Source organism: Onychomys torridus, chromosome 1, assembly GCF_903995425.1.
Source record: "Onychomys torridus chromosome 1, mOncTor1.1, whole genome shotgun sequence".
NCBI classification, from domain to species: Eukaryota; Metazoa; Chordata; class Mammalia; order Rodentia; family Cricetidae; genus Onychomys; species Onychomys torridus.
The window spans coordinates 91,369,779-91,395,428 of NC_050443.1; the positions used below are offsets into that span (position 1 = coordinate 91,369,779).

Consider the following 25,650-nt stretch of genomic DNA (forward strand, 5'->3'; position numbering starts at 1 on the left):
CTTGAACATGACCCTAAAACACATGGCGGGGTGGAAGCAAGGACTCATAGAAGCACAGCTAGCATGTGAACCCCTCGTGCAAGCCACAGCTTCCCTCCCTAGGATTGCCAGCCTCACAGGTGTGCGCGGTTCCACAGTTCTGATTCTCCTAACAAGTCCATCCTAGTGGGATAGTCCAGAAAAGTCCCAGATCCGTCTTTCATCCTCGCTTCCCAAGGCTGCTCCTTCTTACCTAATAGTGTCCTGTTTAGGTGTGGCTGAGCTGCACTGCTGCTTTCTGTTTCCTAGGGGCACTCATCAGTAAAAGTTTATGGGGCAAGAGGACCTATCTCTTGTTCTACCTCCAACTCATAGTAACAAAGATGGTGGCTAAACTCCTGAGGCCTCCAACTCATCTGTAGTCTATGAAGAAATAAAGCTGGTTAACTTACTTAAAATTCATCAACCTGAATCCAAACCCTTATCTAAAGGCTTTCACAGCTATTGCACTTGGGGTCTGCACTCCAGATTACATGCATGCAGAGCAATCCAGCTGACCACTGGACTCTGGAAATGAGGCTTTATTGGAACACAGCTGTATTCACTAGGCATTGAGTGTGGACTACTGTGAGTCCAGAGAGCCTACAGAACCAAGAGTTGTCTGACCTTACAGAACATCTGCCAGTCCTAACCTGGCTCCTTACTCTCCTTACCCTCATTCCTTAGCATCTCCCTAACCCCACCACCTGAAAGGCCTTGTAATCAGCTCTTCTCTAACAGGATAAGAGGGTCATCGCCTTCCAGCTGTGGCTCTAGCCCACTGAACATCACAAGTACGCCTCCCCCTGATGCCTCCTCTCCAGGAGGCAAGAAGGTAAGCATGATGGCTTAGACTAAGAGAGCCTCTGCCCAAGTTCTGAAACACAGTGACTTCTGGGATAAGTTGAGAGACATTCTTTCCTCCTTGAAATAAACACATCTGTGTGTGGCTGACTACAAAACACACTGGCACTTAGGGAGGCTTGCTCAAGAGGATGTATTCCATGTGAATGCAGGAAGGCAGGAAGAACATTATGAGGAAAGAGGAACTGTCAGTGCCCTTGGAGGCACAATTCAAGAATTCCTGTGAGGGAAAGATTAGGAAGGACCCCATAGAGCCTTACTGCCAGGAACTTCGAGTGAACCGAAACCATTAGTAAAAGCAACAGCATTAGCCACACTTCAAGTCACGCCAGGCTTTATAACTGAACACTTGGGGATCTGTCACCAAATGTGTCCCTATGATGTGATAGCACTGGCCACAAGTACTTCATGAAGAGATGACACTAGAAACACCCATTTTCATCTTTATCAGAGAATTTGCAAACCTATGTAAACTGTACTGATTGTAAGTTAAAAACCTATGAATAGCACCTGGGATTAGCCAGGCATGATGTTCAAAAAGATATAAAACAGTAACACAATTTTCAAAAATTGTTTTTGAGCCAGGCAGTGGTGGCGCATGCCTGTAATCCCAGCATTTGGGAAGCAGAGGCAGGCGGATCTCTGTGAGTTCGAGGCCAGCCTGGTCTACAGAGTGAGCTCCAGGACAGGCTCCAAAGCTACAGAGAAACCCTGTCTCCAAAAAACAAACAAAAACAAAAAAACTGTTTTTGCAATTTGTGGTTTTTCATTAAAATTTTTTGGTAACTTGTGATTTTTTTCATTAAAATGCTTTAATTCATGTTAATAATAAAGGGTTTATATTTCAAAAATCATAAATATATACTATTTATATAATCTGATTTTAATTATATAATAATATATAATTATATAAATAATTATAAATATATTATTATATAAATATAGCCCACTTAAAAGTTTCTTTGGGGGAGGCACACAGTCACTTTTAAGACTGTACAGGGATCCCCACACTGCAAAGCTCAACTATGAACAAACAAGTTGCAGTACCATCTGCTGGCAGGGTCTGACATCCGTGTTTCTGAAACCCAGTGGCCACTGGTTCCTTACTCAGTCTAAATACCTCTTCAAGGTTTCTAAGGCTTAGCCAAGGGCAGGGAGCTTGGACGGTAGGGAGATTTTAAGACAGTAGATTTCTATTATGGAGATGTGATAGCAATTATCATCGAATCTTAAAGACAGAAACTAGAGGTTACTTAATTTAGTGCCTATGGCATACTTGATCAAACATTACTTAGTGTTTCATTGTTCAGGTGTTACTCCCTAAAGCTGTTTCTCTTCACAAATTGTTGCTGACCTCAATTACTTCTTCAACAATGTATGTTGCCATGTGCCACTCACTTCCTTACGGGACAACCTGGGCTCACTGATGTTTAAGCCTTTAAGTAAATACAAGGGCAGCATGATCCTAGGGAGTTGATTTACCCAGCTTTTGTTATCTGCATGTACTGAATCCTATGTAGAGGAAATAGTTTAGAGTAGAGGCTGTTCCCTGTTTTCTAACAGGTCCTCGTTTGGTAATGGAGAAAAATTAGGAAATTGAACCCATTTTAAGCACCCTACCTCCAACATCCTTCGTTTTCTTGGTAGCACTGTCTATGATAGGAATTGAAATTTCTATCTGAGTGGGAAATTTTACATTTCCCCCTTTTATTTGCAGATTCTAAATGGAGGGACTCCAGACATTCCTTCCACTGGCCTACTACCAGGGCAGGCTCAGGAGACCCCAGGTTATCCATATTCTGATAGTTCTTCTATTCTTGGTAAGTGGTATCATCATCATCATCATCTTCCATGAGTGACAATGAGCTTGCAAAACACTTAGCACAAAGAGGGTTTTAAGAACTGGCTACATAAAACACGCTGGTTCTGAAATAGTTGATAAGAACAATGTGGACGTTTGAAATGTTTAACTACTTCTGTGATCTAAATGCCTCCACAGCAACCCAGACACAGGTTATCTCCCACATAATTTCTCAGAGGGAGAGCCCATACAGCTTCAGAGGGTATTAGAAGTCACTAGATGATGACAGTTTGTTTCTCTCAGTCCACTCAGCTTTTTCTCAATCTGTTTTCCTACCTTCTCCTTTTCCAGTTGCCATTGTTTTTACAACCAATCACTAATGGTTATCAAAATATCAAAATGGGCTCAACTCTTAATATTTATTGAATTTTAAGGACTTTGCCCCTAATTTTTAGATGTTCTTTCTGAAAAGCAGTAACAATACAAAGTTATGGCAATGGAGCCCTCCAAATAACCCTTCCCTCTTGTTAAATATAATTTTCTAATTAGTGTGTTGAGAAGTTGCTTTCCAAATATAAGTGTCCTTTGATTTTTTTTACTGACCAGCCTTTCTTCCTTCCACAGGTGAGAACCCCCACATAGGTATTGATATGATAGACAATGACCAAGGATCAAGTAGTCCAAGTAACGATGAGGCAGCGATGGCTGTCATCATGAGCCTCTTGGAAGCAGATGCAGGCCTGGGTGGTCCCGTTGACTTTAGCGACTTGCCATGGCCGCTGTAGACACTACATTTTGCTTTGGCAACAGCTACAGTATCAAAGTGCATTACTGGTGAAGTTTTACAGTCTGTGAAGCTTACTGGATGGGGAGAGAACAGCTTTTATGTACTGACTCCATAAAAGCCATCTCAGAGCCATTGATACAAGTCAATCTACCATGTTTAACTTCAGACAAAGTGGAACTAAGCCTGCTCCAGTGTTTTCTCATCATTGAGTTTGGGCTAGCTGTGGATAGCTTGCATTAATTGTATATTTTGAATTTTGTTTGTGTTGAATTTTTTAATCATTGTGCACAAAAGCATCATTGGTAGCTTTTATATGCAAAATGGTCATTTCAGATGTATGGTGTTTTTACACTACAAAGAGGTCCCCCATGTGGATATTTCTTATACTAATTGTATCATAAAGCTGTTTATTCTTCCTTGTAAGAATCCTTTACTATAAATATGGGTTAAAGTATAATGTATTAGACAGTTAAATATTTTTAATAAATGTTTCCCTTGTTCTATAAGTACTGTTCCCATTTTGAATAATTAAGGAGAAAATCTTCACATGCTTCAGGGCTGGTTCATCCATTTCAATGGTGGCGTAAACATATCCTTGCTGCTAGGTTTGTAGCCTTTTTGATCTCATACTAATACATAATTTCTCCAGTGCTACTATCTTAGGTATATTACGAAAATAGTTCATTCCCAAATTATAGCCATCTCAACTTATATGAAAACAAAGATGTTAACTCTAATTTTAAATCCTTTGAATTCAAGTTCAAGATTACAAACTGGCTTCTCTAAGACCTGCAGTTGTATGATGCTGCTAAGATCCTCCCCACAGGGAGACATAAGCAACACCTACCCTCCATTCTATGGCGCCACTGTAAACCAAGGCATAATTCCACCAAACCAAAGTTCACTTTGGAAACCAATGGCTTTACTGGGCTTCCTTATAGAGGGGTTCCCTAGAGGGATACTCCTACCCCCCAGAGGCCACACTAGAAATCCTTTACTCAGAAGGGATAATGGCTTTCCCATAGGCATCCAAATGGAGCCATGACCCCTTTCCTAGTCTTCCCAAGCTTATATACTCAGCCCCTCCCTGAGGCCACATACAGCTAGTTGTAAATAACAGGAGGTAGAAGAGATGGCTACCCAGATGAGGGTCTCATGATTCTCCCTATAGCTCCCTGAGTGGATGTAAACAGTCAACTAGCCTAGAAAGCAGGCATAGCCAAATACTTTAAGATGGCAGTTATGTGGCTTAGAGGACAGTCCTTTGCAACATATGGCTACAAATAGTTAAGTGACCTAAGACCTAAAGCACTAAAAACACTAATAATTCTTTGTTGTAGACCATCAAATATTTAAATAATTTGCTGAGCCAGAGCAGCACAGATTTAAGAATTAAGCACTGAATTAAGAATCAGAAACTAGCCATGAAACTTAGGGTTACTAAACACCAGAGTCATTCCATTTTCATATTCAGAAAATCCTGATCAACTGCTTTGGGTATATAGTGACTTTTCTGAATTTACAGGAAATTTAAGTGCCTCTTATAAACATACCAAAGAGTTCTTTGGGCTACCATTTGATTTCTAGTTATACTTATGCATACATGACACAGAATCTAGCCAATGTATTTATAAAGTTGGTCAGAAACATAAAACAATGGAATTTTATTTTGATGAAAAACTTGAGTTTACAATCATTTTAGTAAATGAAGAGCAAACAGTTCATTTTCCTATCCCATGACTCTTAAGAAAAAAAAGCATTAGTAAATAAATATCTGAACAGATTAAGGGTAAGGCAGACTGGACAGTAAACCCCCTCTTGACGTTCACCCTCCCTGCATATGACTCACTCTGAAAGGGTTACAGGGCTCTGGAGATGAGTGAACCAACATTATGAGCATTAAATCTCATCGCAATCATTCAAATAAACTCAAGATAAATATGTTTTTGCTTCTTGTGGGCCAACTACACATACTGTACTGAGGAATACTCTGATAGAAGCACTTACGTTATACTGTGCATCACAACTCTAAAATGGCTTCAAGAGCTCCATTTAACCACCATCTCTAAAGTGCAACTCTTAATATTCTGCATTTTACCTGGGACGCGATGAGTATCAATCTACATCGAAAGTGCCCCAGCTGCTAATTCCCACCACTTCTGAGAAGACCTAGATGTGTGAAAAAGGACTGTCCCTGTACAAAGAACCAATTTCACAAACCTACTGGTAAACAAATACATTTATAGAACTGGAACCAGGATGCTAAAGTTGTACTCATTAAAAAACCATTCAGCTACCTTTGGTCTTTAAAAAAGCCTACACTGCAGTATCCTAAACATGTGCATCTCACAATGAAGAAAAGTGGCCTCGCAGTGCAGAATGAGGAGCACGACGTCACTGAAGAGTAGCATGCTATGGTTTCAGGAACATCAGCATCACAGCATTGGATTCTGTGCATCAGGATCAAGGTCATTACTGGCCGAGGCAGGGTGGCTGGGGAGGCTATCCAGCTCATCCACCTGTGGAGTAGGGTGCATGACTACCAGCTGGTCCTGGGGAATGTCTGCGGCAGCTGCTGCCAGGTTGGTGATAGATTTACTCTTTACACACTGAAAGTCTACATGCCGACTCTTTCCTTCCTCCTTCTCCCAGGACATTCGTATAAAGGGTCTTTGGACATAGTTGTAAATGACTTCTGGGCGCCCCCCTGGCCTTTTCTTTACTTTTTCTTTGTAGGTAGGATAGCCTAGAGGAAAGAAAGGCATTTTTTTTAAAAAAAGGACACACATGCACAAAACTTGTCATCCAAGTTAACTGTTGAGAGCTTTTCTTGTGTAGATCAAGAAGAGAATTAAAATCAAGAAAACAAATATTCATCCACTCAGTCATCAATTTAACAGATGGAAACTAAAACCCTAGAGAGATAATTCACAAAACCTTCCACCATTTTTTTTCCCCAGTTACTCAACAACTCAACCACCATAATAAAACAGTCTTAAAGTGGGTCTATGGAGGGCTGGGCCTCCATACCCTGGTATGTAATCTGCAGTAGATCTGGGCTCTACCTGTGTACCTGTAACACTCGCTCTCCTCACAGGATGACTGGCCTTAAAGGCCTGTAATTTCTGGCTCCTTTAGCCCTCTAGTTTCCTCAAGCTTCAGTCTCATCTTTATATTGCTTTAGAATTTTCCTTCCTTTTTTTTTTCCTTCCTTCCTTCCCTCTTTCCTTCCTTCCTTCCTTCCCTCTTTCCTTCCTTCCTTCCTTCCCTCTTTCCTTCCTTCCTTCCTTCCTTCCTTCCTTCCTTCCTTCCTTCCTTCCTTCCTTCCTTCCCTCCCTCCCTCCCTTCCTCCCTCCCTCTCTCTCACTCACTGGTTTTTTGAGACAGGGTTTCTCTGTAGTTTTGGTGCCTGTCCTGGAGACAAGGCAGGCCTCGAACTCACAGAGATCTGCCTGTCTCTGACTCCTGAGTGCTGGGATTAAAGGCCTGCACCACTGCCACCCAGTTTTTTTTCTCGTTTTTTTTTTTTTTTTTTTTTTTGTTAAATAATAAGGAATACTCAGCTTTCTAGCAGGTTCTTAAAGAGATTCTGCAATATTTTAATCTCCTACATCACTTTATTATGACTGTCTCAACAGTGAATTAAACTTGTATCTGTAAAGAGCTTTCCTTAATTATAACTTCTCTTTTTGAATCATAGTCACTAAAAATAACAACTAGTAAAAACAACCCAAAGTTTCAGAAAACTTTTAATTGTTTATCAGTAAAGAGACTTCTCCAAAGACACAAAGTCTCTTCCCCTCTTTCTATCAGTAAGAACTGAACTGGAGATAAGCAAACTTCTTCTGTAACAGGGTGCAGTACCTACTTCAATCTTGTGAGCTATATGGTTTCTACTGAACCTACCCAACTCTGCCACTGTAAAGTGAAATCAGCCACATAGAACAAAGAAAGGACTCTAAATAATGACGTGTTTTTTTTTTAAAAAGGCAGCAGGTTGGGTTTGGTCTGTAACACAAAATCGTATCAGAAAGAGAATCAGAAAGGCCTCAGACAGTAGATGTCTTTAGTACTGTCTTCAGGGTGTGTACAGGCTGTGTGGCACAGGAGTGAGAGGGAGCCTGGAGGGGTTTAGAGATGGTAAACCAAACCATGGGCCTTCTCAAGGCCTAGAGAAGGCTTCTTATCTCACACTTCCAGGTCCCAGCCACTGGAAGATATAGCCTCAGAGATCAGATGGGTTCTCCTTGGATTCCTTTGCTCTTGATCCCTCCTAGACCTTCAGAAAGTCTCAACTTCTTATGTGACTGTATTCCTATCTTCTTCCACACAGAATCACCTCTCTACAAACGGAATCCTAATGCACATTGCTTTAAAACTGCCATTGGCTTTTTAATGCTTCAAGGAGAAAAATATGTCTTAGCTGTATAAACTGTTCTAAAACCTGGCTACAATAGACTCAATCTCAACAACCTTCTTGCTATATTTCCTCTCATACTAAAGTTCTCAAAAGAGAATGATTACAACAAACTTTTCACTTCTCTCTGATCATGCTTTTTTGTTTTTCACAATTGTTCTTGAGTTGGATTCTGCAATTCCAATCTTTTTTCCTCCCTTGGCAAAAACAGTGAGTCCATACAGCGTTAATCATTTGCTTCTTATGCTCCAAAGCACTCATGTTATAACAGCACCTGCAACACTGAATGGTAGTTTCCTTTGTATTATGTTTGATTCCCACCTAAGCAGAATTCTCACATGGCAAAGCCAGCATGGGCACCTCGATCTCCAGAGCCTAGTGTAGTACATAACATGCTGCAAGCAGTGAATTAATATATAACATACAATGAATGAACTACCAGAACATAACAGCAATAGGCTCTTCCCAGATAGCTATCTTTTTCTTCCCTATTTTTTAAAAAATATGTGTATGTGTGTGCCAGTGTCCATGTGTCCATGTGTGTGGGTGTGAGAGGTGCCAGAGCTTGAGTTACAGGCAGTTGAAGCTGCCTGATAGGGAAACTGAGAATGGAACTTGTCCAGTGCTCCTAACTGCTGAGCCATCTCCCTAGCCCTCAGATATCTATCTTACTGAGAATATTCTTCTCTTTACAAATAAAATCTGTCTCTGAAGTCTTCACTCAACGAGTAATGCATCACTCAACAGCTATTGCACCAAAGTACTCAAGGTGCCAGCTGCTTTGAAGGTGTCGGTGCTCTATTGAGGGTGATGACATCTGTTCATAAAGTTAAAAACAAAACAACCCCCACCCCCAAACTCTCAAGAAGCACATGTTATATACGCAATGACATTCCAGTAACTTTCCTTAGCTTGATCTTAATGGATGATCAAAAAGTGGAGGGAAATTAGACACAGAAAGAGAATGGTATAAGACAAGCTACAGATGCAGAAACATCTAAGATGTGTTTGGCAGACTCTGAGACTTGGAGTGGAGGGTACTAGAAACTGGTCAGTAGCATTAAAAAGTAAGATTTGATCCTGTGGTGGAGAACTTTAAATACATGATGATGATGATGATTATGATGATACAGTGTTGAGGATTAAAGCTAGGGCCTTAGGGTGCACATGCTAGGAAAGTGCCCTTCCCCCAAGCTATATTTTCAACCCTAAATAATATTCTTTACTAAACAAAAAGGAGCTAAGGCTATTTTTTAAAGCTTAATATGATAAAACTGTACAGAAGACAAATTCTACACTCTGTGACAAGTGCAATCCTGACTGTCCTGCCATTCCTGCTCAGAATACAAAGGGCAGTTAATTTACAAACTGTGTGATTAAGTAGTTTCTCAGTCTTCAACTTCCTGTAATCTATGGAGACTATTTCAACAAATACTACTTCAGGATTTTCCTTTTAAACTTCAGGCTTTGGTAAAATCTCAGTTAAGTACTATAACAGAAGAGAGTTTTCCACCAAATTCAGGCACAGCATCTAATGATGAAGGCAGGCCATGGATGATATGTCTGTTAGATGGAGTAGCAAACTCATGTGATCCTACACACTGACTTGAGAAGTCAACCCTTTGAGGTTCACAGATATTCCATTAAGGATATAGGAAACACCCTCCAAAGTGCATGTTTTGATGGAACTGTGTTGTGGAGATTAATTAAGACAGGAATTATTTATATTCTCCCATCTTTATACCAGGCAGTTTTGAGGTTCTTGTTGCTATTATTGGTTCATTTTTTTTTTTTTTTGACTAGCCTCAGTTTCATAATTGATGGGATCAGAGGTGCCACTATGCCCAGCACAGATACTTCTTTATTTAACCTCATCAGCTACCAACCTCCAAAATATGTTGATCATTAAGTAGCATCCAATAGACAGGCATGGCTATAGTAATATTTACACATGAATGTGACTATGGGATCATGGAACTAAGAACATTTTAAAAATAGTCTTCTAGCCTTATACCTATCATCCCGTCTCATATGCTCATGGTCTCCTTGATCCTCCCCATGTCTCTTAGGCACCAACTCAATATAGCTCCCAAAGAAGTCAACACATTCAACACTCTAAACTCAGATTTCTTTTGAAAGCCTTGAAATTGGGAAGGCTGGAGTGGCTATAGGGTATGGGGATGACACTCCTATCTAGGATTGAGGCTATATTTTTTGGTTTTGTTTTGTTTTTTTGTTTTGGTTTTCAAGACAAGGTTTCTCTTTGTAGCCCTAGCTGTCCTGAACTCACTCTGTAACTCGGTGATCTGCCTGCCTCTGCCTCCAGAGTGCTGGGATTAAAGGTTTGTGCCACTACAGCCCAGCATTTAAGGAACTATTTATTTTATGTACATGAGTGCTCTATCTGCATATACACCTTTATGCCAAAAGAGGGCATCAGATCTCACTATAGATGGTTGTGAGCCTCCACGTAGCTGCTGGGAATTAAACTCAGGACCTCTGGAAGACCAGCCAGTGCTCTTAACCACTGAGTCATCTCTCCAGTGTCTTCTCATTTCTTTGTTTGGGGGAAGTTTAGACAGAGTGTCATGTAACTCAGGTTAGCCTCAAACTTGCTAATGGGCAAGGAAGCCTTGAACTCCTGATCTCCTCCTCCTTCACAGGTGCTGGGATTGCAGGTAGGTGCTACCATGCTAGCTTCTTTCTTACTTTTCCAAGAAGAAAAAACTTACAGACTTGATGGGAAAGTTGAGGGTCTACAAATCAGTTATAAGAAAAAGATGCTTCAAAATCTAGCTGTTATTGAAATAAGTGTAAGAGAGCCTAATTTCTGTCTAGTCAAAGTCAAGATTAATTTACTTACATAAATTACCTGTAATGTGTCTGGACAAATATTGCTAACCACTGGCTCTTTAAGAAGAAACCGTTAATCCCAGCACTCGGGAAGCAGGGGCAGATGAATCTCTGTGAGTTTGAGGCCAGCCTGGTCTACAAAGTGAGTTCTAAGAAAGGCACAAAGCTACACAGAGAAACCCTGTCTCAAAAAACCAAAAAAAAAAAAAAAAAAAAAAAAAAAAGCAGCAGCAGCAACCTACTTAGTAACATGTTTAGAAGTTCCTGGTTTTCTGACATCACCAAGTCCTAGATTCAGGCCCCTGCTTTGTCATGTCTTCCCAGGGAAATCTTAACAGCTTACTTAATTTCTTATACAGAAATAGTGTTGTGTAATCATATGGAGTTGACAGGGAAAAACACTACTTCATAAAAGAATATTAGTTTATAAAGATAAAAAGAATCAAAGAATTACAAAATGACATTTTTTCATTCTCTAATGAGATTACTCATTCAATTAGGAATTATCCTTTAGTTTTTATAATGAGGTAATGCTTAGTGGGAAGAGTGCAAAATGACAAGGACAAACACTGGTGAAAGTCATGTGTCTCAATTCTACTGTCCTTCACACAAGTCCTGTTTTGGACATTCTTCACATGCCTAAGCAACCTATTCCTGTGATCCTTCAGCACCTCAACTAGGTCCTTAGCTAAAGCAATTATCTTCACCATCTGTGGTAGTTTGAATGTAACTGGTCTCTATAATCTCAGAGGGTGTGGGCACAATTAGGAGGTATGGCTTTGTTGGGAATGAGTATGGCCTTGTTGGAGGAAGAGAGTCACTGTGGGGGTGGGCTTTGAGGTTTCCTATGCTCAGGATACAGCCCAGTGTCTCAGTTGACTTCCTGTTACCTGCAAGATGTAGGACTCTCAACTCCAGCACCATTTCTGCCTGCATTCAGCCACGCTCCCCACCATGATGATAGTGGACTGAACCTCTGAAACTGTAAGCAAGCCACCCTCAATTAAATGTTTTCCTTCTAAGAGTTGCTGTGGTCCAGCCCTAGAGAAACGAGGTAACAAGGAGGATCCAAAGAGGGATGTCTGGATTGCCCTGGAGGGAAATAGATGAGAGATGAGACCTCTTGGGTAAAAGGGGTGGGGGTCGGGTGGGGGGGGAGATATGGTCGAGTTGGGGGAGGGATGGACAGGGAGAACAATGAAGGAGGTATCTTGATAGAGGGGGCCATTATGCGGTTAGGGAGAAACCTGATGCCAGGGAAACTCCCAGGAATCCACAAGGATGACCCCAGCTAAGACTCCTAGCAATAGTGGGAAGGGTGTCTGAACTGGCCTTCTCCTGTAATCAGATTGATGACTACCCTAAGTGTCATCATAGAACCTTCATCTAGTAATTAATGATAGCAGATGCAGAGATCCATAGCCAAACACTGGACAGAGCTCTGGGAGTCCAGTTGAAGAGAGGGAGGACAGATTATATAAACAAGAGGGGTCAAGATCATGAAGAGAAAACCCAGAGACAGCTGACCCAAGCTCATGGGAGTTCACGGACTCTAGACCAACAGATAAGAAGCCTGCATGAGACCGACCTAGGTCCTCTGCATGTAGGTGACAGTTGTGTAGCTTGGTCTGTTTGTGGGGCCCCCAGTAGTGGGACCAGCATATGTCCCAGGCACATGAGCCTTTTTGGAACCTACTACCTATGGTGGGATGCCTCACTCAGTCTTGATGCGGGAGAAGAGGAGGCTTGGTCCTGCCTCAACTTGATATCCCATGCTTTGTTGACTCCCATGGGAGGCCTTACCCTTTCTGAGGAATGGACTGGGTGAAGGGAGGTGAGGGGAAGGGATTGGGAGGAAAGGAGGGAAGGAAAACTGTGGTTGGTATGTAAAATAAATTTTAAAAATTTAATAAAAAAAAAAAAAAGAGTCGTGGTCATGGTGTCTCTTCACAGCAACAGTAACCCTAAGACACCATTATCACCACAAACGCAGACTGAGAGCTTACTAGTTGGTACTATTCTAAGTGGTTTTCTTGTGTTAACTCATCCTTAAAATAGCTGTTTAAAGTACTTATTAATGCTTCCTATTCCACATAAAGAAACACCTGATATCCTTCTTGAATATTTGTAGTAGATTATATGTAAAGAGTAAAGGCTCTGGAGCCAGATTACTTAAGAATTCATTGTTATGCATTGGCTATAGCACTTAAACCAGCTTCTTTATGTGGAATGAGAGGAAAAAAATCACATTTCTGTATCACGGGATCTTATCACTAGGATACATACTAGTTTCTAATGGCTTTCATGTATCCTCTCAAAAGAAAGTCTGTATCATTTACATGGTTACCCCATCAGCCAGTAACCATTTGTGAGGGCTTTTCCCCCCAATTATTTAAACTACATAAACAGATACATTTTTGAAAACTTTTTTTTTTTTTTAAAGAAAATTAATTGAAAACATCTTACCTTCTATTCCCAATCTAATCTTCTTAAGACCCCTCTCCTTCAAAACTGATTTGGCCACATCTCTGTTTTCAATGTACTTGAAAAATCTATATAATTTTGTGCTATAAATAACTGGAATAAAAAAAGACAAAAATATTTCACATTAACATCAAAGTGCTTAAGAAACTAACTTCAATTTACCTTGCTCATCAAAGGTACCTGACATCCCTAAAAGCCCAAATAATGGATGCACTACTGCCAAAGGAAGACTAGCCAACATGACAGGACAATATTCAGTACAGTTAATGTAGAAGCAAATGTCTATTGAAGTGGAAACAAGAAAAGCTTTGATAACCAATCAGGTAACCCAATCCACAGGAAGGATCTCTTTCTCAAAGACACACATCCACTTATTGGAATGGGATCTGTCCCAATTTTCAATAAGACAACTAAAAGATACTGACTACACACTATTATCAAGCAGGCAGAGTAAAGAACTTTACTAAGATGCCTACATGGCCTAGTCTGGAGGCAGGGAAAATGCCTTGTCAAAGAGTACTATATATTTTACATTTCATGGATTGAGCAACTATTAATAATTTCCCCAAAGGCAAAGCCCCTCCCCACAAACTGTTTTCCATCCAGGCAAAGAGCCCCATTTAATACTGATGTTAAATGGCAGATTCGAGCATGTTCTGCCTAGGTTAGTCTGTTTAGAGCAAACTGGCTTTGCAAAGGGCAGACAGTCCACTGACAACATGTTGAGTCTTCCAAATGTGCTGGGAACTTCAGGGAGTTAGACTGATGGGCCTTCCTCGCCTCCTCTCTCTCAGGTGGAGTTATCGCCCTTAAAAGGTGAACTGCAAGGTTTTGTCGAAAAAAGAAAAACACACTCACAAACCAAACATGCTGGTTTAAGAGCCAATAAAGGAAAATATGTATACAAATTTTACCCATGGGATCAATCTGTGCTTATCACTAAAGCTTTGACACTACTTTTTTGGGGGGAGTGGGGTTGAGCTTTGGTGCCTGTCCTGGATCTCGCTCTATAGACCAGGCTGGCTTTGAATTCACAGAGGTCTGCCTGGCTCTTTCTCCCAAGTGCTGGGATTAAAGGCGTGTACCACCACCGCCTGGCTGAGACTACTGTTATTTTAGGATTTTCCTTTTTCTTTTCTTTTTTGACCATTCAAAAAGGATAGTGTCACACTTAGAAAATCAGTCTAGCTGAAAAAGCTATCTCTGTATCCTACTGAAATGCATCTTCTTTAGGATTGAACAGCCTGAAACAAAATCAATCATATTTAGACAAACTAAGTAAAAAAAGTATTTGTTCTCCTTAAACTATGATGCTCAAGATTTAAAAACAAAAAACAAAAACCAGAAACTGAAATGAGTCATCAACAATGAACCAGGCAAAGCTGATCTGGCTGTAATCCTGTCACTACTACAGTGTCACCCGTCCTGTAAACTGCCTCTACACTCTTAGAATTGAACCTACTGAAAGCTAAAATGAGAAACTCTTTTTTTAACAGAAAACAATTTAGTATGTTTATTCTGAGTTTTGGTACCTTTTTGTTTTTCCTGCTTTGTTAAACATTTTATTCTACATAATTGAGAAAAGTCATTTTCAGAAAAAGCCAAGGACTGAGGAAAGAGCAACAGAGACACCTATTGTATCTTTACAAAAGACTCACAATACTAGGTGTGGATGTGGTCAAAATACACTGAGACTCTTAAAGAGAACCACAACATTCACAGAAGTCCATCATGTAAGAGAAAACTTGTCTGTCTGGAAGGTGCTACCACACAGTTGTCTGAGGAAAAGCTTCTGAAAACTTAAGTCGGCAAAGTGATCATTTAGAGTCTTTGTTTAGTTTTTGAAAAAAGGAAATGGAAAAAATCAGAGATTAGAGTTTTTATACTTTCTGTATTTCTACAGGTTTTACTTAAACTCAATACAGTGTAATCCTTACAAGGTTAACAGGCTAGGCCATAAAACAAGCTGTTAGCTCACCCAGGACACTGTTTAAAAATGCTTATATTGGCTTCATAAAAACAACATAAAAGATTTTTCTCTAATAAAAACATTCTAACTCCAAAGTCTGGAAGTGAAAAAAGAACCAATGCTGCTCAAGATGGGCTAGTCTGGTCAGAAACAACCAGAGAACTATGGCTTGTTCAATAAAGCTTTTGGTAGGGCTACTAACAGGAAAACAAATGATTTTTAAAAGAAAATTGGAACCTAAAGTTACCCCCAGTCAACAAAATGCAAATCAATTTCTGTGCATCACAGGCAGGGGTGGACACACTTTTTCTCCACAGGCCCAAACATTGAATACTCTGGGCTTTGCGAGCCATGCAATCTCTGTTGCAACTACTCAACTCTGCCATGATAGCACCAAAGCAGCCATAGGCAATACAAAAACTTTATCAATAAAACAGGCAATGGGTTGAATTTAACCCAGAGCTAGTTTGCTGGTTCCTGGTATATGAGAAGAGTCTGATATATCTTTTACCTGTACTTTGTTTACTATTAAAAGATAGAGATGATCTATATAATTAATCAGGAAAGAGAAGCAAGCCGAAACACTTACTTTGTGAATATTCCTCTCCCATCTGTGGTGGATACTCCTCATCCCAATCAACTACATCATCATCTGTAAGCACCACTATATGGCACTCTCGTTCCCCACTCTGGGCACTTGCTACCATGAGAGGGAGGATCATTTCTTCCAGATAAAATTCAAATTGTCTACGAGCACCATCATTTGATAACTCATGCATAAGGGCACCTGAAATGAAACCCACAAAAATATCTTGACTTTTTTTTGGATGCTTGATAAAAGCAGAAGCAAAGGATAAACAAACAGAACACTAGAGCAAGTGGTTCTACTTTAGAATTCTACAGATTGGTATGTTGATAATTCTTCAGCTATCACACTGTACCTAAAAAGAGTTCATATACAAAGTCAGAGACAAAAATGAGCAACAGTAAAGAGAAGCCACATTTGATAGATGAAGGACCAAGAAGCAAGTGAGAGAATGACAGACAGAAAAGCAAAGATGGATGTCTGAAGATTCAGAGGAAGCTTTAACAGAGGTACTCAGGTAATTTAGTAGTAAAACCTAATGATAGAGTTACCAATAAATTAGCATAATCTTCTAGTCAGCTCAATGTTGCAAAAAAGAAAGAATCTACTAAGAGTACAAATGATGCATACAAACAAGGCTGTGAGGAAGCTGAACACAAATGTATAAATTCAGTAATTTTCTTGTTTTAAAATTTTTTATTGTATTTTATGTGTATGAGTGTTTGCCTGCATGTATATATGCACTGTGTACACGCCTGGTGACCAACAGACCAGAAGTTAAAAGTCTAGAAAGCCTTACTACACCTGTTTTACCCAAGACTCCTACCTCGAATTCCATAACAAATCAAAGATCCTTAATAGTGACAATGAATGGGGCATGATCGCAGATACGGGGAATGTCAGCACTTGATGGACGAAGCCAAGAGAATCAGGAGTTTAAGTTTAAGGCCATCCTCGGGTACATATTGAGTTTGAGGCTAGCCTGGGCTACATAAGACCCTGTACCCCAAAACACACACACACACACACACACACACACACACACACAGAGAGAGAGAGAGAGAGAGAGAGGGAGAGGGAGAGGGAGAGGGAGAGGGAGAGGGAGGAGAGGGAGAGGGAGAGGGAGAGGGAGAGGGAGAGGGAGAGATAGAGAGAGCGAGTGAGCTTATCAGCAAACTATGCCTGAAGAACAGGAGAACTAAGAATTTTAGCTATGTGTTTATGTGGTCTAGGAATGTAATCTTTGGTTTCTAATGACAAGAATACCTTGTAAGAATTATTTTTACCTTCCATAGTGCTCAAGATACAATCTTACATAGAGTTTAAAAAGATAAATTTTTAGATGATATGATCTAAGTAATGAAAATAAGTCACACTTCAGGAAAAGTGAAGGTTACCAAGCTAGAACATATTAATAACAAATGATACAGGAAACAGCCAAAGAGAAAAATCTGTGAGTTCATTTTAAAAAATTATTAAAGTTAAAAAAGGTTTAGAAAATAAAAGAGCTATCTAGAACTCTATAGAGTTCAATAAATACTTTTTATAATACTAGGACACTTTATAATTGAACTAAAACATTTGAAGACTACTTAACACATGCAGGCTTCACGACACTATTAAACACAAACCTCATACTTACTGAGATCTCTACACTTAATTGTACTGTATTCAAAAGAGATACAAAGGTAATCGCATGCTTCTCTCAATTCAGGAATAGATATGCCATCAGGACAGCGGATGATTCCTGTCTTATAGTAATCCTAGAGGGAAAAACATCAGGAAAAATATATTAAGTACCAGAGCACAAGTTAGTCCAAACTCATTAACAAGGCTGGGTTTGTAGCATTTTCAAAATTGGTAGTGCCCTGATATTTTAAATTATGAAACAATAAAGTTAGATGGGACCTCAGTTTACTTAACAATCTTTAAATTTCCACTTATAAGGATAATTCAGGCCCAGACATACAGCTAATTTCACTGAAATAAAATTACAAATATGGCCTCTTAATATTTGTGTAAAAATTCCTTAAATAAAAAGTTAAGATTCCAAAAAAGAAAAACAGGCTGGGTTTAATCCAAGCACATGGGAACAGGCAGATGTCTGAGTTCAAGGCCAGCCTGGTCTATAGAGCTAGTTCCCGGACAGCCAGGGCTACACAGAGAAACTCTTCAAAAACAAAAACAAAAACGAAGGAAAGAAAAGAAAAGAGAAGATAAAAGAAAAGAAAAGAAAAGAGAAAGAAAAACAACGAAAACAAGCCAACAAAAACAAAAATATTAGTAAAATGATGTTTAGATGTTCATAAATTTCCATAGTGCTAGTTGGGGCAATAAATTATGGTTCAAGAAATCACATCTGACTTACTAAATATAAGAGAATTAAGAGAAATAATATGACTTCAGAAACATTAGAACTTAACATCCAAAAGAACTGCACATAGGGCTAAGAGATGATTCTTCATATCTTATCTTCCCAAGGCCATAAATGCATTTGGCTATATCATTTTATCCTTATGTACTAACACAAATATGTATTAAGAACATTTAAAGCAAAATAATAACCTATCTCCAAATAGAGACTTAAATACTTACTGACGGTGGATCTTACACCTAAGTGATTAACACATACAAGAAATACACACTCACCAAAATAGCTCGAAACACAGTAGAACCAATTCCTTCTGCCACCTCATATTCTCCCTTCTCATTGGGACGTGTGAAGTTATGTTCACGGCCAGATCCAAACATCCTATAATATTAAGTAATTAAGATACACGTCAGTGGAATACTTAAGAAGGAAAATCAGTTTCACATACAGACATGAAAATAAAATATTCTTTAAGTATTATGTTATGTCATTGTTTTAATAATCATAAGAAATTTATTTTGCCAAATGTTACATAAAGAGCATAAAAGGTCTTAATAGGAAGAGTAGTATGAATTACCTTTCACATTAATAAAACCAACAGCTAAAGATGCCACCCATTAGAAGGGCACCTGCCTTACATGCCTAAGGTCTTGGGCTCTATCTCCAGCACACACAAACTACTATCCTGTGATGTAGGTATAGCAGCTCCCTCCTGTAACTTCATCAGAACACTGAGGCAGGAGCACCGCCACAGGTTCAAAGCCAACCTGGGCTACATGGGGAGTTCTAGGCCACCCTGAAACTATGCAGCAAGAGCCTGATCATACCCCATTCCCGCTGCCAAGTAACAATTTTAGAAAAAAGATGATTTCTATTCTTGGGGGAGAGTGCCCTTTCCATGAAATTACTGTTCACCATAATGCTATGGGATATTAGCAGAACATACAGCAAGCTAAACTGGAAAAAGGTAAGATAATATATAAAAGTTAAGGCTATTTAATGTTTCACAAACTCCAAATATAAGTTCTACTCAGAATTCTTAAACTTGCATCCTAGAATTGAAAAATAAGCCATTAAGTGCCAAGATAAGAACAGAGGATGAGATGGCCGAGGTGGCCACATGCTTTAATTCCAGCAATCAGATCTCTCTGAATTCAAGGGCCAACCTGGTCTACATAGTAAGACCCTGTCTCAAAAAATCCAAAATCAACCAAACAAACCAGGAACAGAGGATGGAGAATGGAAAGTTAAATTAAATAGCTGGGCATGGTGGTACATGCCTTTAGTCTCAGCACTTGAGAGGCAGAGACAGGTGAATCTCTGAGTTTGAGGTGAGCAAGGTCTACAGAGAGAGTTCCAGGTCAGCTAGGGCTACACAGAGAAACCCTGTATCAAAAAAGCAAAAGGAGGGGAAAAGGCCAGAAAAGTTTAATTAAATGAGTAAAAAACTCTTAACCTTCATTTTAACATTAAGTAAAAAACTGGAATTCTATGTTTTTAAAAATACTATTTGGTCCTTTCCAAGTAACTAATGAGAAAAAGAGACAACTTAAGAAAAGTTATTTTGTAGGCTCAAGAGATGGCTCACAGGTTAAGAGCACTACTGGCTGCTCTTCCAGAGGTCCTGAGTTCAATTCCTAGCAACCACGAGGTAGCTCCCAAGCATCTATAACGAGATCTGGTGCCTTCTTCTGGCATGCAGGCACACATGCCAGCAGAACATTGTATACATAATAAATCTTTAAAAAAAAAAGTTATTTTGCAATGAAAAGTTTTAAACAGTACTGAGAAAAGACAAATTTAAAAATCATTAATTAAAAATAGTTGAGGCTCTGAATTCAACAACACCACTATTTCCAAATAAACAATTATTTCAAGTATTTTATCCAGTAGTTTAATGGTTTATTCTTTTGTTATAATACAGAAATCCATGAAAAACAAAGATGTTTTATTCTTAAAGTTTGCAAAAAGAATGCTAAGTGCTTTCAAGTTCCTATGAATATTAATTTTCATCCCCACAGATACGCTTTAGTCAAGGGCCTGCCTGAACAGAAGCTTTCACTGACTGCAAAGCCTCTCAAGAATCAAATGTCATGCAGTTTTCCTCAAATGCTTGAACCTTTTACAAAAAGGAATGCTATTCTTTTCAGATCAATGTGAACACCAAAAACAAACAAACAAACAAACAACAACAACAATCTTTAAAACAGATAAAGCAAAATTTCCAAATACCTACTTTTTGGTTTCAATTTTTATGTAAAAATAAAGTAGAACAATGTCAAGACAAGACATCATGCCAATATCTTCACTGATCATCTCCTGATGATACTAAAAATACATATTCATGAAAATGCATATTCAAGTCCAATGTCATTTAGAGAAATTTTTTGCTACTCAAAATGTATACAATATCACAACACCAGCATTTATTCTGTACTGAGCTTTTTTCTTTCCCTTCATACCCCTCCTCTCTAGAGCCCCTACAGCCATCACACACAACAATGCTTCAAGTTTCTGTCTCATGTAAGTATCTATTTCATTTATATCCTCCACTTTAGTTAGAGACAAAAATACTGATCCTACACTGAAGTATTTACCCTTATTTTAGGCATGTAGAAAAATCAATTCCACAGGCTAAAATCCTGACACTATGGTTCCCATCACTACAAACTTGTAAGTATTCAAGATGACTACTAACTATATACTTTCAAATGCATACCTTCACCCTGCCTTAAGTATCTACAACAAACTGACAATTCAAACTGACTTCATAGCTAATGAAACTGTTTTCCTTTAAACAAAGCTGGTGGGTATCCACCTGTACCTGGTGACTGGTTTTGGAAACTTGCTTGGGAAACACATCAATGCTAAGTAAGATTCATCTGGTTAGACTCACTCTATCAGATCAATTTGTAGAGATCCTTTAGTGCTCTGACTTTAATGACAAATTTACTTACTATTGCTACTAGTACTACAAAAGAACACTAGAAATAAAATCAAGTTCAAACTTTGCTCTACCCACACTCTACTTGTATTAACTTAGACAAATAATTTAACTTCCAAAATCCAGTTCTTTCATCTGTAAAATAGGAATGCTAAATCCTTCTCTACAACAGAAAGTTTATTGTAAAACTTAAGTAATAACCACAAAAAAAATTACTGTGAAAAGTGCTTTAGAATTAGTAAGTCTAATGAAGAGCAATGAAACCAACCTGCCCAACATTGTATTTGGCTGTGCAGTAAAAATGGACGGGTCCACAACAAATCTGGTGTTATCCACTATCAGCGTCACTCGCTCAGATGTTCTTACATTCCGAGCCCCTTCTTTTGCGTTCTCATACACAAACACCATCTCCCCAGATGTCTTACAGCTACCATCTGAGCTCGACTGACTGCTGTTTCTGCTGCTGTTCCCAGCACTGCTCAGGGAGCCATTTGGGGATGCTCTTTGAGGACGAGGACTGCTTGGACGAGACGAACTATGATCTTTTTCTCGTTCTGCAACAAAAATGTTAAGGTCATACAAACTTTCTTTAAAAAGATTCAAGAACTGTATTTTCTAAACTGCCTGATATACACAAGTTCTTTTAATTTGCAGCATTTCTGTTTTTCTATTTCAAATACATTTTCAACAAATCCAAGAATAAAACCCAAAACATGAGAACATTTTCTAAGATATTTTAGCTAATTGATGATAACCCAGGCAAATATCAAAGTTATGGCAAATCTTTTAGTATTATTATTACACTGGAAAATACGAAAAAAATCAAAATATTCTTACAAGTCATATATATATATATATATATATATATATATATATATATATATGAAAAATCAACAAGATTTACAAGAATTAAACTTATTTTCAAGAATAAAAATGAAAGACTAACAAGAATATCAATTTGATAGGGTTGTTGTTGTTTTCTTCTGGTTTTTATTATTGAGACAAGGTATTGCTACACAGCTCAGGCTGGTCTCAAATTCATGATCCTCTCGCTTTGGTCTTCAAAGTATTAAGACTACAAACGCCGGGCGGTGGTGGTGCACGCCTTTAATCCCAGCACTCAGGAGGCAGAGCCAGAGCCAGGTGGATCTTGGTGAGTTCGAGGCCAGCCTGGTCTACAGAGCAAGATCCAGGAAAGGTGCAAAGCTACACAGAGAAACCCTGTCTCGAAAAAAACCAAAAAAAAAAAAAAAAAAAAAAAAAAAAAAAAAAAACCCAAAAAAACCAAAAAAACAAACACCAAAAAAAGACTACAAACCCAGACACAAGCTGAGAACAACTACTTAAAAATGGTCTTAATTACAAAAAAACAGCTAACATTATTTAGAACGTGAAGTATAAGCTGTAGAAATACATTATATTGATAATATCACACTGAAATCAGCATTTTTTTTCTCATAAAAAGATCTGTAAAAGAAAAAATCAGTAGGGGCAGTAGAAGTAAGAACTAAAAGCAACAACAACCCTTTAATGACTACCAAATAACGTGAGCTCAGCAACTCAGGGTCTACTGCTTTCTTTCTGTTTGTTTCAGACAGTCTCACATAGACCAGGCTGGCCTCAAATCCATTGTGTGATGATGACCTTGCTCCTCTGTATTTCTACATTTACAGGCCTGTTCCACTCTGCTTAGCTGATATATTTTCTTCCCAGCCTCACTTTTGCAGAATAAAGCAATGATACAAACTTTATTTGACTTATAATTACACTCAATAATTTTCATAGCAGAAAATATTGTTAAATATTCCAATATCCCATAAAAGGTAAATAAAGACCAAGATTTTATGGTAAGTTTTATTTAAAGGCTAGATCACTAAAATTTAAAGGTGACCTAAAAATGTACCTCCGTCTCATCAGATTTTGCCAAATTTCTTCATGACTCAGGCTACTGAGAACATTCTGTACAGCATGCTGATTATATAATTAGCTCTGCTATAGTTCCAGAGCTATTCTGACACCTTCCTCCTTTAATTCCTGTTTTCACAAGGTTGGTAGCATTCCCAAAGCAAAATTTACCAAAGTGATAAAATAATTATATTCTGCTCTTCTTTCTAAGAGACTGAACTCTAATGTGGAAGAGAACAATAACTCTGTCCATTTCTGACTTATAATATTTGCCTGTCTTTAAGGACCTACTCAGATACTGTCAACTTTTCTGCCTAATAAGACCTAACTTAAAGGATTCTGATTTATAACAGATTATCAGAAACTACCAAATTTTGTAGTTGGGGTGGGGAGGAAGCTTGCTGGGGATTGAAAGGGCCTTTGCACATGCTAAACTAGTATTCTGCCCGAAAGATGTGTGTATGTATGTGTGTGTATGTGTGTGTGTGTGTGTGTGTGTGTGTGTGTGTATGTATATATACCCACACATGCATACATATGAATATATATGTATATATATACACACAAGCACACAGATACACACACACACACACACACACACACACACACACACATATCCTAAATATGTTCCCACATACACAGGTGGTGGAGATTAGGCCCAGGGACATGTGCATGCTAAAGCACAATGATTACAGAAGCTATGCCCCAGCCCTAAATCAAAGTTTGTTATTTATTCCTTCCCTAGGGGGGAAAATTTTAGAAATCAACTATTTCATACTGCTTAGGCACATTTACTTCAGACTACACTTTGGAGTCATACAGTGTGTTGTCCTGGGCTAATAATAATGCTCACATATGAGTAAGAAGGAAGGAAAAAAGACCCAAGCTGTTAAGTAAAACACACTTCTCTTTCTTCTATTTTTATTATTAAATTGGGAACCCTGTCAAAAATCAGAATAAAACCAAAACCCCACAATGCTTATTCTTTTACTTTATTTGTTACCATGATTAACTAGCAAATCCTATCAATAATTTTACCTTGCTACTATTTTATAATAAACTACTGTATCTAATGAGCTACATTAACTTGAATTTTTCTTTTGAAAGTCTGTATCACAGTTTCAAAGGCTTATGTTATTTTTATAAGACTGCTCCCAAACTGAAAATTCACCTTTATATTTAATAAGCTATCTTTTTAAGAATCAAAAATCAGATAAAATACAGACAACTGAACCTTAACAAAGAAGTGACCCTTCCTCGAGTGTTATGCACAACTGAGCATCATCACAACTGTAAAAGGACAATGGTGAGAACTGCTGGGGTAAGATGATCTTACATACCAACATGGTGCTGTCGGGTTGGTGAAGTCACATTGCGAATACAAGGAGTAAGCTGAGACTCCGCTCGCTCATGAGACGAATCTCGTGATCTGTCACTTGACCTTCGTCTATCTCTTGATCTCTCATGTCCCCCACTAGCACCATGCAGACTCATTTTGGTGTGGTCGACTCCTCCCTTAGCAACACGTGAGGCAGTGCTGACGGATTAGAAAAGAAAATTAACCATAAAAGCAAAAGTGAGAGAGAAAGAGAGAGAGAGAGAGAGAGAGAGAGAGAGAGAGAGAGAGAAGTGCTTTAAATGAAAACATGATTAACATATGACTGATATTTTAAGTACATAAATCAAATGTTACTTTTTGATTCTGAAATATGATTTACCAAGGTAAACCCTTAGGTTTGATAAATTCTAGAGTAATATATTTATAAAAACCATAATAAAATTCAATGTTTAATAGATGAGAAAATTAAAACCCAAAAGGGTTAAGTGACTCTTGCTACAGAGACTCAGCCTCTCTTAGCACCCAGGACTGTATCACAAGCATTCACTACCATGTATGGCATCAAGTGACTGCTACAAGTATGCTTAGTAACAGGAAGCATACAAGTATTTTAAATTTCTTTGTAAGGGAATCCTAGATGGAGAAAGCACCAAGTTCTAAAACACTAATAAAATAAAATAAAAAACTGAGGTTTGGATAAAATAACTCTTCTTACCAAACAATTCTCCAGTAAAACATGATGAACTCATTTTTAGAATTTCTTCAAATGTATTATCACTATTTTAATTTTTGAAAAGTACTTCTCTAAAATACTCTACTTTCTGATTATAGAAAGTTAGAGAATTAAAAATTTTTACAACATGTGACATAGACTAAGTCTTACTATGAGAAGTAACTGAGAACATTTAGTTAAAATAGTCTGGTAACAGAATTCCCTTTCAGTATTATTAAATATGTACACTACTGGCACGACGATGTGTTATGTATTAAATGACAATTTAAGATCTAGTATTAATGTCTGTTCTTATCAGTTTAAATGCCAATAAAAGAAGCTCTCTGTAGAGCTTACCCGTGCAGCAATTATACATTAATAATACACACTGAGAAATGTAAACAATTCACATTATCCAACTTCTAAACGTAAAATACATCATCACAAATTTCTAACTACTAAATGAGTGACAGACAAATGCTTTAGAATCTCAAAAGAAGGCGGCACTGCCAACAGACTAAAGTTAGGGAGCTGACAGGACAGTTTAGTGGGTAAGGGCACTCATGGCTGCCAAGCCTGACAACCTGAGTTTGATCCCAG

General features: G+C 38.4%; 2 protein-coding genes across 18 annotated transcripts in view; one reads left to right on the forward strand and one right to left on the reverse strand.

Moving 5' to 3' along the window:
- Nucleotides 1–4,037, forward strand: part of Arntl (aryl hydrocarbon receptor nuclear translocator like) — a 102,319-nt gene extending 98,282 nt beyond the window's left edge. For 7 of the 9 annotated variants that reach the window (XM_036189607.1, XM_036189615.1, XM_036189623.1 and 4 more), the window contains 3 exons: nucleotides 760–853; nucleotides 2,600–2,702; nucleotides 3,308–4,037. In XM_036189607.1, the coding sequence (XP_036045500.1) occupies nucleotides 760–853; nucleotides 2,600–2,702; nucleotides 3,308–3,468 (358 nt within the window). In that variant the 3' untranslated portion in view covers nucleotides 3,469–4,037. The remainder of the gene's footprint in view (nucleotides 1–759; nucleotides 854–2,599; nucleotides 2,703–3,307) is intronic. The other 2 variants (XM_036189581.1, XM_036189650.1) reach the window with 1 other exon arrangement.
- A 1,058-nt stretch (nucleotides 4,038–5,095) lies between these two features.
- The window catches only part of Btbd10 (BTB domain containing 10), a 59,756-nt gene continuing 39,201 nt past the window's right edge, over nucleotides 5,096–25,650 (reverse strand). For all 9 annotated transcript variants that reach the window (XM_036189722.1, XM_036189699.1, XM_036189711.1 and 6 more), the window contains 7 exons: nucleotides 24,340–24,536; nucleotides 21,363–21,648; nucleotides 18,429–18,531; nucleotides 17,422–17,542; nucleotides 15,783–15,980; nucleotides 13,207–13,317; nucleotides 5,096–6,216 (listed from right to left, as the gene is read on the reverse strand). In XM_036189722.1, coding sequence (XP_036045615.1) covers nucleotides 5,906–6,216; nucleotides 13,207–13,317; nucleotides 15,783–15,980; nucleotides 17,422–17,542; nucleotides 18,429–18,531; nucleotides 21,363–21,648; nucleotides 24,340–24,493 — 1,284 coding nt within the window. In that variant the 5' untranslated portion in view covers nucleotides 24,494–24,536 and the 3' untranslated portion in view covers nucleotides 5,096–5,905. The remainder of the gene's footprint in view (nucleotides 6,217–13,206; nucleotides 13,318–15,782; nucleotides 15,981–17,421; nucleotides 17,543–18,428; nucleotides 18,532–21,362; nucleotides 21,649–24,339; nucleotides 24,537–25,650) is intronic.